Consider the following 16563-nt stretch of genomic DNA (forward strand, 5'->3'; position numbering starts at 1 on the left):
AAATCGGGGAAATTAAGGAAGAATAGTTTTAGCAACTTGCCCAAAGGTTTTATAAAAAATCCATGGCAGAGCTGGGAGGATAATCCAGAAATCTGTACTCCCAGTCATTAGGCAATGTTTCCTCTAAAACAGTTATAAATTCCTCAGAGGAAATGGTGGTAAAATTAGCCAGACTGCAAAGCTTGGGCTACAATTTGAAGGAGAAAGAATGAAAGTACAACTCTGGAAAAATCTTCATATTTCACAGTGAGTTGAGTATTCCAGATCAGGGTCAGGGAAAATGAGGGGTTTGATTTAAAGGTCAAATACTAATTGAAATTTCAGCTTCAACAACCCAGTTGTTAAGAAAACTGTAAGCTATTTCCACAAGATTTTTGCATAGTAGAAATCTCCTGAGACTAGCTACCCCTTTACAAGCTGTTGGCTGAATCCAAACCAGAGCTGAAAAATAGATTCCTTACTCTTTGGTTTTAGTTTGTGTCCAAAAATAATAAGAGCAGATCTAGATTTTGATGGTTCAGATCAAACCTACTTGGATCACTGGGGTTCAAACCTGAGGTTCCAGTAATTCAGGGAGAGGACTGCCTCTTTACAAGTTTCTATTGTACCAGTCATAACTGCGGTCTCTAGGCTCTATTACAACTTACAGTATCTAGTTTTAAACAATAAATGGAGCTCCACTCCACCATTATTTACTGTAGCTAATTACTAAGTAAGAGAGAACAGGTGCAACATGAATTCACAGATTTTAAGGTCCCGAAGAAACTACTGTGAACATCTTGTTCAGCTTCCTGTATAAAACGAGTAACAGAGTAGGGAAAAGTAAGCCATATATATATATGCTGACTGCTGATTATTTCTGATTGGTTTCATTGATTAAAAATTCAAATCACTGAAAACATTTAATTTAAACCTCTGTGTTCGGAATGAGAATCAGACTTACCGGTTTTCCACTGGCAGATATTTTTTCTATAAAGCTAAACTGGTGCACAGCAAAGCATACCAGGTAAGTGCTCATGGGAACAGATTTTTCAAAAGTAGTCCTGGTCCAGCCATTACCCAGTGGAATGATTTGCTGCAGAAGTTGAAAAAAAAATTATTTTGAAATTACAAATGTGTGCATAAGAGTGCGAGATTCATATGAAAACCAGAGCTGTAAGAGAATCATGAATAGCCTCTCCTGGCTCATCTCTCAGTTTACACATCTCATAGGATGGGAACATGTAAAGTGATTTCTCCCTGCCCTTTAAAGCTGCTGTGCTTATGAGGGTGTTCTGTTTTTATGCACTAAGAATAAGGTTTCCTATTTCTAACTGTATCTGCATTTTAAGAAGTCAAATTATGTATGTTTGTATCTATGTAATCTTGTTTAAATGAGGCTTTCAACAAGTTTTAGTATTTTTTAGCTAGTCCTCTTCAAATGATTGTGTAGAAACAAAACAATAAACACTCCAACATTTTCAATGAATCAAATAATGAACTAAATTTTGCCCTCAAATCTGAAAAGAGTGAGATAATATACATTTGACCAAATATAAAACTTGGTTGTGAATCAATTGAAATTCTAAATTACTTTTTTTTCTACAGTTGTATTTAGTAGTCTTAAGAATTTGTTCAGGATTTTTTACCATGTTTTTAAAAATAAACTATTTCCTGAGAATTCACTTCAGATATTTGCTATTTACTACTAGTTATGTGGTTTATTTTTTCTGTTTCTTGATTTGGATGGATTTCTTTAAAAGGAGATAAGCAAACAACAGATATAACAAATCTAATTAAAATGCAATAAATGTGTGAGACTCATTTACTTTTTGTGTAAATGTCTACAGTTTTATAGGAGCAACATATTTTCTCACTGCCAGTAACAGTAAAACAAATTATGGCAATTTGTTTGCTATTCCTTTCCCCCCGAATCCCCTACCCCCACACACATTATTTGATCAGCTCTGTTTTTTGTATCTCCCATCTCCAATATCACTTGGAGTTTATAGGACTGAAGCCCAAATTCTCACAGAACAATTCAACCAATCCAACTGAGTTTCCCCTGGTTTTGTACAAGGGAATTTTAAATAATTTAAAGCAAGATGACTGATCAGTCCAACTACTCTGTGGACTCCTCCAGGTGGCCTTTGATTCTTGGAATGCCTTTCACAATCTATTCAGTACACCTCCACTTTCAGCTCACTCATATTATCACTAAAAACTCCTTTCGAACTTCCTAGAGAAAAGGTGACAAATAGATTTCATATAAAATATCATTACGTTTCTGAACTACTGTCTGAGTGTACAGTTGAAAAAAGGGATGTTGGTAATACATACCATAATGTATTAAAAACTTCACTCACTAGCACTACGTCCAAAAAAGACTTGATGGTCATGACTGACCACAAGATGAATATGAGCCACCTATGCAATGCCACAGCGGGCAAAGCAAATAAAACCCTGGCTTGCATCTACCAATGTATCTCAAAAAGACCCAAGAGGTCATCCTCCCACTTTACTCGGCCTTGGTGAGGCTGCAGCTGGAGTACTGCATCCAATTCTGGGCTCCACACTTCAGAAAGGATGTGGAGAAGTTCAAGAAAATCCAGAGGAGAGCCACACACATGATCGTTAAGTCAAGACAGCAGGCCTTATGAGGAAAGTCTGAGAGACATGGGACTCTTCAGCTTGGAAAAGCACAGGCTCAGAGGGGACTTGGTGGCAGCCTATAAATGCACCAAAGGTGTACATCAGGACCTGGGAGAATGTCTGTTTACCAGTGCTCCCTTAGGGAAAACTAGGTCCAATGGTCATAAACTGCTGGAAGACCATTTTAGACTGGATATAAGGAAAAACTTCTTTATTGCCTGAGTCTCCAGAGTCTGGAACAGACTCCCCCAGAAGTGGTGCAAGCACCTACTCTGGACATGTTTAAGTTATGTTTGGATGCTTATCTTGCTGAGGTCATTTGACCCCAGCTGCCTTCCTGCCCCTTAGGTGGTGGGGGGGCTGGACCCAATAATCTTGTGAGATTATCTTCCAACCCTAATGTTTATACTAAGGTTTTTCATAGACAAGGTAGCTGTAGTTTTCAACATGGTAATAAGTCAAGGTACATCTGTGTATCTTCAATTGCCTTGTCCAGATAGAATTCTAACATGTTAGTTAACAAATAATATAACAATCCACTTTTTCTTCTGTATGGAAAACAAGGCCTTCAGTATATGACAAAACTGAATGACAATATTATCATCCCTGGACCTCTTCTCCTGCTCCACCCTATCATTTCTCCTACTGTTTGTGACAAACTTGCTTATCTGTCCTGTTCACCAGTTAAATATAAAGCAGGGTTCTCTCCCATGTGTTTTCCATGATGATACCTAATGTACTTCGATGTCTCATAGAATTATTAATAAAAGAAGTTGGTCTCAGCTTTAAGTTTGTAAGTGGTCCAGCAGGCAGCTCTGTCTTTGACAGAACAATTCTCTCAGTTATAATGCTAAAGAGAAACCATGTCTCAGCTTCTTTCAGCAAAACCAGATACAGTGAAGCAGCTATATTTTTTGTGTGTGGGTAGGGATGGACAGCATATAAATTTCCATGGCTTGGAGGCTGGGTGCCACTTTTCTTTTTTTAACTTCATTGACAACTTTCGGATCTATTCATTAGAAATTATACATGGGAGTCAGCACTGAGTCAGCCTATTCATCAGAAGCTCTCTTGGCTGCCAGCCACGGGACTTTTTCAGAGGTGGACAATTTATGTCCTTGAGTTTCCAAAAAAACTTCCACTTTGGTCAAAAAAGCTATTTAGGAAATGCCAATCATGGTGGATTGATAAATGTCCAAACCTCACCAATAGGACTGAATTAATCCCGTTAAACTTGCAATTAAAGAGGAGTGGGTAGGGGAGAGAAACTCCATCAAACCTGTTTTCTTGCTAAGCAGGTTCTTTTACTATTAGCCTGTGATCAGCAGATGCTTGTTTGGTAATATTAATATTTTAATAGTTATTGTAAGCCTATGAGACTACACTATTAGTAAGCAACTGGATTTCTGTTAGCAGCCTCCAAAGACTTCTTCCCTGTGCCCCCACTCTGTCTAGCTGATGTCACTGAGGAATCTGCCATCATGTATATATGATCAGTAGAGACAGCAAATTGACTAGATGTGGTTATGTGGGAATCTAGGTTAGCTACAAACAGGGCGCATCTACACATACCTATTAATGCACAGCAATAAACTTCAGACCTTATCACTGCCAGATGCACGTCTGCATGTGTACCCAGGATCGCAGTACATTGAGCTAGGGTGGAGCAGCCCCTGCTCTCAGGGAGCCCTGGGGATCAGCCTGCCAGCTGGGGGCTACTCCTTCTGGCTCAGTCAGGTGTAGGAGCTCACTGGGGCACAATGGTGCTTCAGCACGGGTCTAGCCAGCAGGCAGCACCTGCACTGAAGCAACCTTATACCCCAGCCAGCCCCTCCAGTGTCTACAAGTGCACTGCTGTGGAGTTTTTGACTCTGCAGCACGATAGTGCTTGTATTTACAATACTATCCTGTTGCAGAGTAAATTAGTTTAGTTTATTCTAGCCTAATAGGGGCATGTGTAGATGCGGAGATGTTTACTGAATTGCTAATTGGTCTACTGTGCAGTAATTGTCTCATCTTTCTTGCACTGGGATTGGCACAATAAGTCTGTGTTGTGTTCTGCTGCTGAACCTCTCAGGGCTAGAAATACAGAACTTGTAAACATTCTACAAAATAGGACAAATTATATTTACCGAGCCCATGCTGTGCAGCTTATCAGATGAGGAAGGATCTGTTAACATACTACAAGTTACTTGCACAACTGCTTTGCAGACTCATTCTATTTAAATAGTACTTTTAGGCAGAAATACATACCTCCACTGGCATATTTGAAAGTGCTTTGTATGCATCTTCATGGATGATAGTTATGTTGTAAGTTGCCTTTTTGTTTGGCTCATCAAAGCAAGGAAAGGACTTCCGCGCATCAGTTGGCTCATGATCTGTGGCTGCAATGCTCCTTTGAAATAATCAAGATGGTTGCATTTTACTAAGCCTTCATTATACATTCTTTATGTTTATTGCAATGTAACACTCTAAAAGGGAATAGAAGTTTACAAGCTTTCTTTTTTTTTTTTTCCTACTTGTCTTAGGGCCCCTCTACCTGTGCAGGTAAAGGTGCAATGGGATATAATGTGCAATCTACACATACATGGCAGGAGGCATGATTGTGGGATCATGAATTAGATCTCATTATACCTTATTGCCAGTGCTGGGGGGGGTCCAATTCTGGACACCCCCTGCACTGACATGAAGCAAGTTCTCACGGCTGGGAGACCTCGCAGTTAACGAGTCGCAGTCAGGGGGTGCCCCATGCACTCCTGTGGATGGGAAATACAGCTACCATGATCTTCTAGCCCTGGGGGTGTGCAACTCCCACCCCAGCTGCAGTTTGCTGCTAGGATCTAGAATTGGCAGCTTCTGGGGCTGAGAGTCCTAGTTGCAGGACTCTTAGCCCTGGTTGTGCATGATGTGGCTGGCCCCAGCCACAAGGGTGACCCTGCTACATGTGCAACTTAAAGCTTGATAGCAACCAGCTAGAAAGTTAGCACACATTTTTTAGGTCTAACTTTATAGCTGGTTGGAGCTTTTTATGTCATGACTGCTACTTTGCCCATGTAGCTGGTCTCCCGGTAATTGCACTATTAACCAGTTAATTGCAGGATACCTGTAATGTGTAGAAGGGGCCTTATTCAAAGAAGTATAAGATTATAATAATACAACTTAAATATTGTATGACGATTAAATATCAGGTTCATAAGCCTTGGGCTTCTGTTACTGATGGCTTCCAGGTTTTATAAGCAAAAAAGCTCTGAAATTACTCATTACTAACAGGGTACACTTACATATCTATAGGAGAAGGAACAATGAAGCACAAATTTTGTTCTCTTTGCCAACCTAAGTAGTCCCATTCACTTCAGCTCCCAAATAAACATTACTAACTAAAAGGAAATTGTGATTCTCATCCAGTGATGACAGCTGTGGCCAGAAGAAACTCCACTGACTTGTGTCCACCCAGAACTCATTGCATGACTGGAGCTTTCATCCTGAGCCTCTCTAAAATAACTTTTACAGCTTCTGAGCAGTTATTTAAAACCTGAGAAAGTATGCTGGTTACATGCACAACACTTTTCTGATGGATGAATGGGGGGCGGGATTTAGAGGTGATCCACTGGTGCAGTTGTACTATCTCCCACTTTGATTCCCTTTCTACCAAAAGTTTAAAACAAACTGGCTGAAAGTGGCAGCTGCACTTCTATTCAGGCAGCAGTGAGAGTGTCAACTGAAATCTTGGCTAATTAAAACCTACCTGATTCCTTCTAAAGTTTTCACTCCACAAATATTAATGGTCTTCTCTCCTTTATAATGATCTTAATGTTCAACTACTCTAGACTTTCTTCTGCAATTCTGCTATCTGTTAGCTGCTCCTGGGCAGGTAACTCCTCTTTCATGGCCCTAAAAACTTTTTAACTCATTCCAATGAAGTTATTTGTTTTTGCTTCCATATAAAGCTGAATACTATAGCTCTAGGCCTTTAGCATATCAGTAGAGCTTCTAGTTTCTTTTTAGCTGGATAAAAATATGTTCTATGTTTATATGGGATGATGCACCGTACCATCTGCATCCTCATTTCAAAATCCTAGATCTGCCCATGGGCATAGCCTGCATAACTGTCTGCCTGTGCTGCTAAAGTCCATTTACTCCAGTAAGGAGCTGTGTACTGAATGGCTGAAATGAGAATATTCCATCCAGCAAAAAATCAGTGCTACAGTTCATTTGCAATGTTTTAGTTTTAAAATCAGACTATCTATATAGATAGAAGGATGGGGAATGTAAAATGGAATCATAAAATTGTTGCTAGGGACTGTTTCAACTGTCTTCTTGAAATACAATCAAGTGCCCCCCCGGCAGCCATCAGTACACTGTTCAGTGATGGAGATGTTCCCTGTTTTGATTGATTGAGGGATGCGTCACAGGTATCTCTGCTGTTAATTTGGAGCATTGGAGCTTTTCTGACAGAATTTCTGCAGCTGCTCAAGCTGTAGCAGGGTAATTTTCCTTTTTTTTTTTAAAGTAATTAAAAGTATGTATCATAAATTATAGCAGCTCTACAGCAGCACTTGACAGCCAATTTCTCAATGGTTCTCCTGCCCTTGGCTTCGCCTTTTGATAGTTAAATACTACTGTGGCCATTAAGAACATGTAGTGGCAAGGTTCATCTAGAAGCCTGATGGAGGTAATACGTCTTGGTTTTTACTGCTTGTGTTCAATTGGAGGGTCCCTCAAAAGCCTTAAATCCATGTGCTTGGAGCAGGAAGGGTAATGAACATTCACATTACAATAACTTAGGCTTAATGGAGTTTCTCCTGCCTTGTATGTTGTTTGATGTCCCTTCCTCCTCCTTCTGGGGTTTAGAAGGTATTTTACAATTGAGTTAACTTTAATCCCCAGGGCCAAGCTTTACAGCTGTTGCTTTTCAAACAGTTGCTGTAGATTTTGATACTTTTATATCCTTGTTCCTAAAGACTGATAACATGAGAATCTCCATGTTGATTTACAAGGTGATAAGCTATCTATCCTCATACGTTTGTGATGGGTTGCCAGATATCAGTGGGGCATTGTCTCGCTGTCTCCATTCCTGGGGGTTGATTCAGAGGCCATGTGCAGAGAAATGGCAATAGGGAGAAAAATTAATGTAATTTTCTTTCTAAAAATATATCTTAGAATGTTGCGATAAAACTGTCCTAGAGACTCTGCAGTTTCTATTAAGTTCTAGGCCTTTAAAATGTGAACCAGAAGTGACACAGGGGTTCATATACCAGTAATATTAAAAGGAGATCTGGTTATGACTGCATCCAGCTGTTGTTCCCAGAGTAAAACAGTGATACATTTAGAGCCATGATAAATTACCATTTTTTTGCCAGCGTACTCAGATTTTCAGCGGAAAGGGACAAAAAATAGAAAAAAGAAATTTTTTCCCTGAGGTAAGTAAGGATTTTTGTATTTTTTCCCCTCCAAACATAGATTAATCTTTTTCCCAAGAAAATGTTGCCCTTTCAGGAAGAGACATAAAGTCATGGTGAAATCTGGGGGGTGGAGGATTCTGCTGGCTTTGGCATTCTTTTGAAGAGAGAAAATTCAAGCAGAGAATGGAAAAATACCAGCATATGACATCTCTTCTATCCAACAAAATCATCAATACCAGTTAAAAGGTGCCAATCTGGGCACAGTCTTGCACCCTTCTACTAACACCTCATGTGGAACTTCATACTTGTGTGAAAGGAAATCCAGGTCTGAATCAGGGTTGAGTTTATGCACACCCCAAGGCAAGAAATGTTTTACACACACCCAAAGTCCTATCTGTTTTACTGGCAAAGCGAAGTAAAAAGTAACAGGCACAGTTCTTGATGGGGGGAGTGGGGGGATGCATCATAGAGGACATTCTGGTTTTCTGCTACTCTATCTTCTATTGATACAAAACCCAATGCCTTTATGTCCTCTACTGTTCTCATCAATAGAAAAATAGAGGACATAAAGGCGTCCAGTTTTGTATCAATAGAGGACAGAGGACAATTGGACTGTCCTCTGTGATAGCCACCCTAGTTCTTGATAGCAGCTGAAGAGTGAAAATTCTGTCCACTCTTGGCTGACATTTGCTTGTAGCTCTTAGACTATATCTGCAGGGTAAACTGACAGTTTCCAGCGCCCTCCAAACTTCTTCTCAGTTACTACCTAACTCTGGAAATACCTGAAGTCTGTAAGTGCTTAAGATTTCAATACTGGAGTTCCTGTGCACCTAAGATTCTGCTTCTGGACATACCCAGAGTGCTTCAGTCTTGCCTCAGCCAGAATGGGATTTTTGAAACGGGCATTCTTCCACCTAAATCCCTTTTTGGCAGGCAGGGGAGGGAGGAGTGAGGGGGAGGCTGGTCTTTTAGACATGTTCACCAGATCAGGCTCTGTACAGAGCACAGCAGTTGATTCACCTCTACTGACAGCTTAATCAGTCTTTACCAACTGATTAAAGAAAAGGCACTGCAGCAACGATTAGGCAGTCCTTTGTCCTGGGAGGAAGACAGCTGGGGAGCTGCTTCGTGTTGAAAAGCCAGCTTTCAGGGCCATGACCTCCTCCCTGCCACTCTTCCTCTCTGTTGTTAGCTGCCAGGACCCACAGGTTCTGATGCTATTCAGGAGGGAAGAGGACTTTCCTTAACTCCTTCTTTCTTGATCTTATAACACAGCCTAGGCTGGCAACACCATTTCTCATTAAGGTTGCCTTACTCTTTCTATTGCAAGATCCAGTTTTCACTTGTTTATAACTTGCCAAATTTTAGCCATTTCTGCCTCAGGCTAACTTGCTTGGAAAATCTCAGTAAAGATCATCTGTTTCCAAGGACAAGGCAAAGGAAAAAATGCATTGTTTTCCCAAGATGAAAAAAAATATCTGGCAAACTTTCCTTTGAGAAGTTTTAACACTCCCTATACTTTGTAGCACTGACTTAGAACTTGAAATTTGGCTAGGGAGTGGCCTGCACCTTTTACCATATCCACGAATATTTTACCCACAGTTAGCCAAGTTATAAGACTTCTGAAAACAGGAGTTTGCATATGCTCAGTAGAAACTTGCTGGATCTTGCTAGCTAAAGTCTGTGAAGATCCCTTCTACAACGAGCGTACTGAAAAATTAGGCTGATTAGGGCTTTCCCTGCAATGGCAGTACTGGGTTGAATCTTGGGCTGGGTAACTGACTTAAGAAGAGGGAGCCTGCCTCTCCTGTCCTCTGCTGCTCTCGGGTAGGTTAGATAAAGAAGCTGCCTGATTCCAATACAGATGTGATAAGAGCTGAACTAAGGGAGGAAGCATCAAGGGGGGAGATTGGCAAAAGCCTGAAAGTTTGGGACTGACGATTAGTAGGCAGCAGACAGAAAGTGGGAGATTTTGGTGGGGGAGGGGGCAGTGGGGTGAAAAAGGATGGGAGATGTCTGGACAAAGATATTGGGATTGAGAGGAAGGGAGAAGGATACTGGGACCAGTTGGGGGGAAAAGAGTGGGATTGAGAACTATGAAGAAATGCAGCAGATAGATGCTGAGATCAGGCAAGAAGCTGGGTTATGTGGGGAGACCTGGGACTGCTTGACAATGAAACTGGACCAAGGAGAATGCATGGAGGAGTTCAGAGATGGAGCAAAAAACCAAGAAGGGAACCTGAGCTAGGTGCTGGTGAGATAAATAATTTTTTGCAGAAGAAGCTTGAAGAGGAAAGAGAAAAACGATTAAAGGAGGAACAAGGTAGTGGTGAAGAGTTGTCCTGGCTGCACAAAGACACTAAGGAAACAAGCTGGGGGAAGGTGATGACGGGGAATGATTGGGCAGTGAATACTATGGGGAAAGATTTACATGGAGAATTTAGAGGACAAAAATAGGGCTTAATTGGAATGAAAAGCTGAGGGATTTGAAACTCGGTCTATCTAAACCAGGAGAATAGGACTGGGATTCCAACCCTGTTGATGGGATACTAATACAATGTCATGCACAACCTACAAGAAATTACACCCAAAAAGTGCAAAAAATTTTAAAGTACCTCATTAAGATTGGAAAGGCAAGCACTCAAAAGCAAAAAAAAATGAGACGTAAGATTGCTTACAGAGCCTCAGCATTAGTCTGCTTGAAGATGCTTGCGTTATGCTAAAATACTTTTACATAATTGTACAGTATTTTATTTTCTCCTCACTATCCAGTGTGACCTTAGGCCATATTTATTGTCTACTGTTATGTAAACCCAACAATGAAGACAGAATTTTTAATTTTCTCATGGTTTTTCTATAGTACTCTTCTCTACAGTATTAAAGCACTTCAGGCTTATGAATTTATTTTTATAACATTTTAAAGTGAAGGGGTGGTATTATTTTCATTTTAAAAATGGGGTACAAAAGATTCAAGTCAAAAGCATTCCCCAGTTTTGATTGTGCACTTTAAAATGCCTCAGACTTGATTTCCTGAAGCTGACATGTCCCTTGCCTGCTAGGTTGCCTTTCACAAGGTTTTGAATAGCAAATGTGAAAAACTGATTGAAGATATTATTTTTATTCAGCAGCTACTTAAGAAAGCTATGAGACAAACCTGGACAGATTGCAGTAGTATCTTTTAATAATAGGAGCTCAAAAAGTCACTTATAAAAAACCCAACCAACCAAATAAAAACCTTAAGTTTTAAAAGCTGTAGAAATTGATGGCTTCAGAGATCCTGTCTTGCTACCATAAGTCAGTGAATTTTTCAAGTCCTACTTTGAAGTAGTAAAGACTTAGGGTAGGGAAAAAGTTAATGGAACTTTTAAAGAGACACTACTTTACATACACCTGAGTTTTTTAATTGTACCTGAACCTTTGTAGCATCTTTAACTATTGGCAAGTTAACTTGGATGAGCTGGAACACAAGTACTTCAAATTTCAGACCTGGCTACACATAATTTAAGCAAGCTGCAGGAGGGATATTGCAGTTTTGACATTCGTTCGGCTGACAACATCAAAGAAGCATGATGTCAGGAAAGCTGTCACAGTGCTAGTTAGCCACAGAAAATGCTGTTACTTCAGGGGTTAATGGGGGAAAAAAACAGAGCCACATGGTATTTACTGGACTACACCAAAAAAGCCTCGCACCCCCCGCAACGCTCCCCCTCCCCCCCGCAAGTGATATCAGCAGGAGCTGCTGGCAAAGACCAAGGATAGATTATTACCAATACATGTTTTTCTGAATTTAAAATTCCAGCCCAAATTCCCTTGTAAGCATTGCCAAGGCTTCACTAGGTGTCCTTAAGGCTGTATCTTTCTTAAGGGAACAGAAAACTGAACAAGAGCCCAGAAACGTAAGCAATTTGGTGACAGACAGGAATGAGAAATGAGAGAAGAAGAGAGCAGGTGGAAATAGAGGTACAAGTACATTTTAAAAACAAGAAGTTTTACTTGGTTGTCCCGTTCTCCATGTAAGTGGTTCTGTAAAAGCCAACCAGGGAGCCATTCAGCCGGCCTTGGAACTTCAAGGTGGTAGTTATGGTGCCAGGCACTAGGTATTCTTCTGCTTCAATCACCAAATATTCTTGAGGCTGGTATTGAAAACACTGTTTCACTGCAATCTCGGACTGGAGCACGGGTACCAATGAGGATCTCCGGAGCATGGGCATTGCTGTGATCTCAATGTTACGAAGGTGAAGCCATATGTACTTGGTACGGTCATCCAGCTTCATGGAGATGTTTACTGTCCCTGTATAAGTATCTGCAGCCATCTCCGGCTTCAGTTCCAAGTCGTAGTGTTCTGGGATGATGTACGTCGGTAGCCTGAAATGTCTCCATTCTCCAGTCTGATCATTTTTGGGAGGGCAGTGGCCCACTTGCACTGGGGAAGAGGTTGCAGGGGATTCTGTTGGCTTTTCTGATGGCTTTTCTGTTGGCTTTTCTGTTGGCTTTTCTGCTGGCTTTTCTGTTGGCTTTTCTGTTCCTCCTGAAGATTGGCAGGGCTCAGGTCTGCTCAATCCCACGCCAAGTCCTACAGCTAAACCTACAGCAGCCACCACTGCACAGATGATAACTACATGCTTTTTCTTCATGCAGTACCTCTTGGACTTCTTACCCTCAAAATCCATTCCCTCCATTTCTATTCCAGTCTGCTCACCAAGCTATGCATTAACCTCAAAAAGGCTTACTAAACACCTTAGCAGTTTCTGCGTACTAAACTCAGCAGACTCTGTATTTTAATTGTGTAGTTGTATCTTTTTTTTCTGTCTGTCTCTCCAATTTCTTCTGCTACCAGGCACTCGGTTAATTAAAGGTAACATATAGTTTTAAGCAGAAGAAATGTAGCAAAGAAGCACAGCTGAGGAGGAAGACAGAGGAAGCTAACATAGAAGAGCGATGTTACTACTGTACAGCCCTTATAAGCAGTGCAACCCCACCCCCTACCCCTCCTGCTCTGTTCTGAGTTAAATATAAAACAGTGCTATGTTAATCAGCAGTTAGGGGATGATCATATGCCAAAGCTCTGTCAGCAGCTTTCAGAAAGAGAGTTCACAGATAGAGGTGTAACTGCTAGAAAACCTCAACCTTTGCTACTACATCTTAATTTTTCCGGTTATAGCTCCTTTTTTTAAAGCAAGGATTTCCTTGAACTTCCACCACAGTAAAATCTCCAAGCTTTTTTTTTAAGTCTTGCAAGTCTCATTCCACTGTTTTTCCTCAGCTACAGAGTCTTTTAGCTTTACTATGTAATTCCATGTAGTCAAAGGCAGAAGAGTTGGCAACACAATGATAAATCTTTGTTTGTCTTGAGACTTAAAATACTGATATTTTCGCCCAGGCCAAGTGAGGTTTCAGAACTGCCAATAGAAGCTTGTAGCCAGGGTTATAATTATCTTATTGGCCAATACAATCACACTGCACAAATCTGAACTTGTTCTTTGAGATAGTCTTAAGATGGGCCTCACAGGGCATGTATACATGTGCATTAGACTGCACAGTTGTTACTATGCAGTCATTTAGTACTTGTTTAAGCAAGTAACCGGTGTTACTGTGTAGTCCCAACGCCACACAGGTTTTTCCCCACACTACTGCACAGTAGCTTGTTGCTACTGTGCAGTAGTGTTGGTGTCACGGTTCAAGCCTAACGATGCTATGGTGATGTCGCTTGTTACTCGGTGATGTAGCATCTCACGTAGATGCACCCACAGCGTGACTAACCTTATGTAACCTTAGTCATGCTAGCCACATCTATACAAGCAGTGGACTGCACAGATGTTACTGCACAGTCATTTAGCACTTGCTTATATAAGTACCATGCAGTACCATCACCACATGGTTTTTTTCTGATGCTGCTGTGCAGTAGCCATGAGCTAGTGTGCAGTAGCTCATTACTACTGTGCAGTAGCGTCATGTCATGGTTAGTGCCCAGCAATGCTACTGCACAGTAGTGTCTCATGTAGATATGCCCAATGTGACTAACAAAAGTAGTCACCAGAGACTATGGGATTTAACTGGAGTGAGTGGGTCAGGAAGGGCTCAACCCTGAACAAACTATTATTGTGAGAGGCCTACTGAAACAAATGATGTAATATTTTAGAGATTTAAATCTATAGAGATTTATATAGAGCCCAATATATAATCTATTTTTTGGTTATCAAGACAAATGAGAACAGAATGTAGCAATGACTTGGTACATCCTCCCCCGCCCTGCTTTGTTTGATAACTGTACTGGAGGAATAGAGAGGGTGGAGCAGGATGCTCAGCTCTCCAACAGCTGTGACTCCCTCTTTTTCCCTTGTTCTCCAGAGGTGGAACGTGTGTCCTCTGTTCACTTCTTTCCAAAGGAGGTGCAGCACTTTGGCTGTGTGACTCGTGTTTCAGTTAAGGCATCCATCTCAGCTTAACAGTCACTCATTATCCTAGATGTATTTTTGTGGTTGGTTCACCATATTTTGTTTAAAAATTGAATAAAATCTCACTCTGCTGATGAGCCTCAAGACCTAAAATCAGTTAGCACATATTCCAAAATGCACAGCGTGCCAGGCAAGGGTGTCTGCTAGGATCAATTTTATTCACTCTTTAGAGCTGACTCTAAGTACAGCTTTTGAAGTCACTGTTCACTTTCAAATGTCACCAACTTCCACTGAAACAAAATCCTGTGAGAACCTTAGAGCCATAATTCCCCTTCCCCCAACTTTTACAAGTTAATATTTACTTAATATCATGTCAAAGTTTTCAGCCGCATGTGAGACAGAGAAAAAGCTTTTGTGTTTGGGCAGCAGCAAGTGAAGTCTTATTCAATTGTTTTTCAGACTATTGTAAAAAAGGGAAAGGAAACAAAACAAAAATCAAGGCTACAACTAGAGTCTGTTTTACATTATTGTTTTATTGTTTTTCCCTTTTATTTTGTATAGCAGTCAAAACTAGATATGACCTGGGAAGACAATGCCTCTTAATCAGTTTAGTCAGCGCATAAACTCTCGGTATAAGAACCAGAACTAAAGATTATCATGGTCGTCACACTTACACATTTTCTTTTCTTTTTTTCCCTGATTGGGGGATACAGAGGAAAAAGAGGCAGCAGTTATAAAAAAAAAAATGCAGCTCATAAGCAGTTATGATTAAGTAGTAAAGCTGTCTCTGAAATGTCATACATGTTTTCTTTATATCATATGTGGGGGGGTTTCTATTTCTTTAGCTAGGAAGTTTTAAATCAGGTCACCCTCACACTGGCTGAAGGTTTTTCTTTTTGCAGTAAAAATTGCTGTCTAAATTCATATTGCTGGTATTTCTGAGTAGGTTAGTGAGGCTAATCATGAAAAGCTTGGCAAATTTCACTACGGATATCAAAAGAATTATCATAATATTTGTATCGCCTACAAAGAAGGAATAAAAAATGTATCTGAGTAAGATAGTGCAAAAGAAAAAAACAACAACCGTTAAATCACCATGTAGCAGGGAGTTAGTTTGACCCAGCTACACGCTCCTTAGGGACAAACCAGTGCCACAGTTTCGACAGTGCAACTTAATAATTGAACACGCCCCTTTAAAGCTGGCGCACCAGTGTGACACAGGGGTGCACAGAAGTTAAAAGATGCTGAAGCTCCAGGTGGAAAAAGAAAAAAAGACTCCAGGCAGCAGAAAGTAAAGATTAACCCCTGGGAAGTAATGATTAACCCTAGGCAGTTCACAGGCCAGTTCCTGTGCCAGTTTGTGGGTAGTAGCATAGCCTATTACTATATAATGGTGGGGATACAGTGTACACCGTGGCTTCCCACTTTGGCCCCAGCTGGTGCTCCCTGCCCATGCACCACTGAGGTCTCCACCCAAACAGAATCCACGGTTCCGGCTTCCACCCAGATGTAGCCCCTGGCTGTGGGGGGCTGCCTGGCATGGCTGTCAGCAACTGGGAATGGGAGGAAAGTCACCCCAACTGTGGTATATGCTCCTTCATGAAGTCCCTGGAGTCTCAGGTGACTGAGCTCCAGTCCCAGGTAGGCAGACTTCATGCCACCAGGGCCCATGAGCAGGAGATTGATGACTACTATACTCAGGCTCTTCTCCTGAAGAATGAGGAGAGAAGAGCATGGATGCCTGACTACATGAAGATGGACAACAGGAAGATCAGCCAGGAGCTACACCTGGGGGATGCTTGGAAAATGGTTGTCTTGGGTCCCAAGACATGCAGTACTAGGGTCACTCCTCCCTTGGAACTAAGCAACAGGTATGCACCTCTCACAACACCAGCAGAGACATCAGCAGAAACACCAGCTCTGGATGAGAGGAGGCAGCTAGCTGCCACCCCTACAAAGAGACACAGGGTGGTCATGGTGGGCAACTCCCTCCTGAGAGGGACAGAAAGAGCAACCTGCTGCCCTGACCCCCTGGCCTCTGAGGGCTCCATATCTGGGACATGGCAGAGAGGATTTTTAAGCTCATCTGGCCCTCCAACCACTCATCTATATGGGTAGACACGAATGACATGGCT

General features: G+C 41.3%; 1 protein-coding gene across 1 annotated transcript in view; it reads right to left on the reverse strand.

The window, feature by feature from the left end:
* ENPEP (glutamyl aminopeptidase) overlaps positions 1-12975 on the reverse strand; it is a 59222-nt gene extending 46247 nt beyond the window's left edge. Inside the window, exons 1-3 of the mRNA XM_019534099.1 lie at positions 12027-12975; positions 4885-5026; positions 944-1075 (exon numbers count right to left, since the gene is read on the reverse strand). Of these exons, the coding sequence (XP_019389644.1) occupies positions 944-1075; positions 4885-5026; positions 12027-12712 (960 nt within the window). The 5' untranslated portion in view covers positions 12713-12975. The remainder of the gene's footprint in view (positions 1-943; positions 1076-4884; positions 5027-12026) is intronic.
* Between the last annotated feature and the right edge of the window lie 3588 nt (positions 12976-16563).

Source organism: Crocodylus porosus, unplaced genomic scaffold (assembly GCF_001723895.1).
Source record: "Crocodylus porosus isolate Cpor-Errol unplaced genomic scaffold, CroPor_comp1, whole genome shotgun sequence".
NCBI classification, from domain to species: Eukaryota; Metazoa; Chordata; order Crocodylia; family Crocodylidae; genus Crocodylus; species Crocodylus porosus.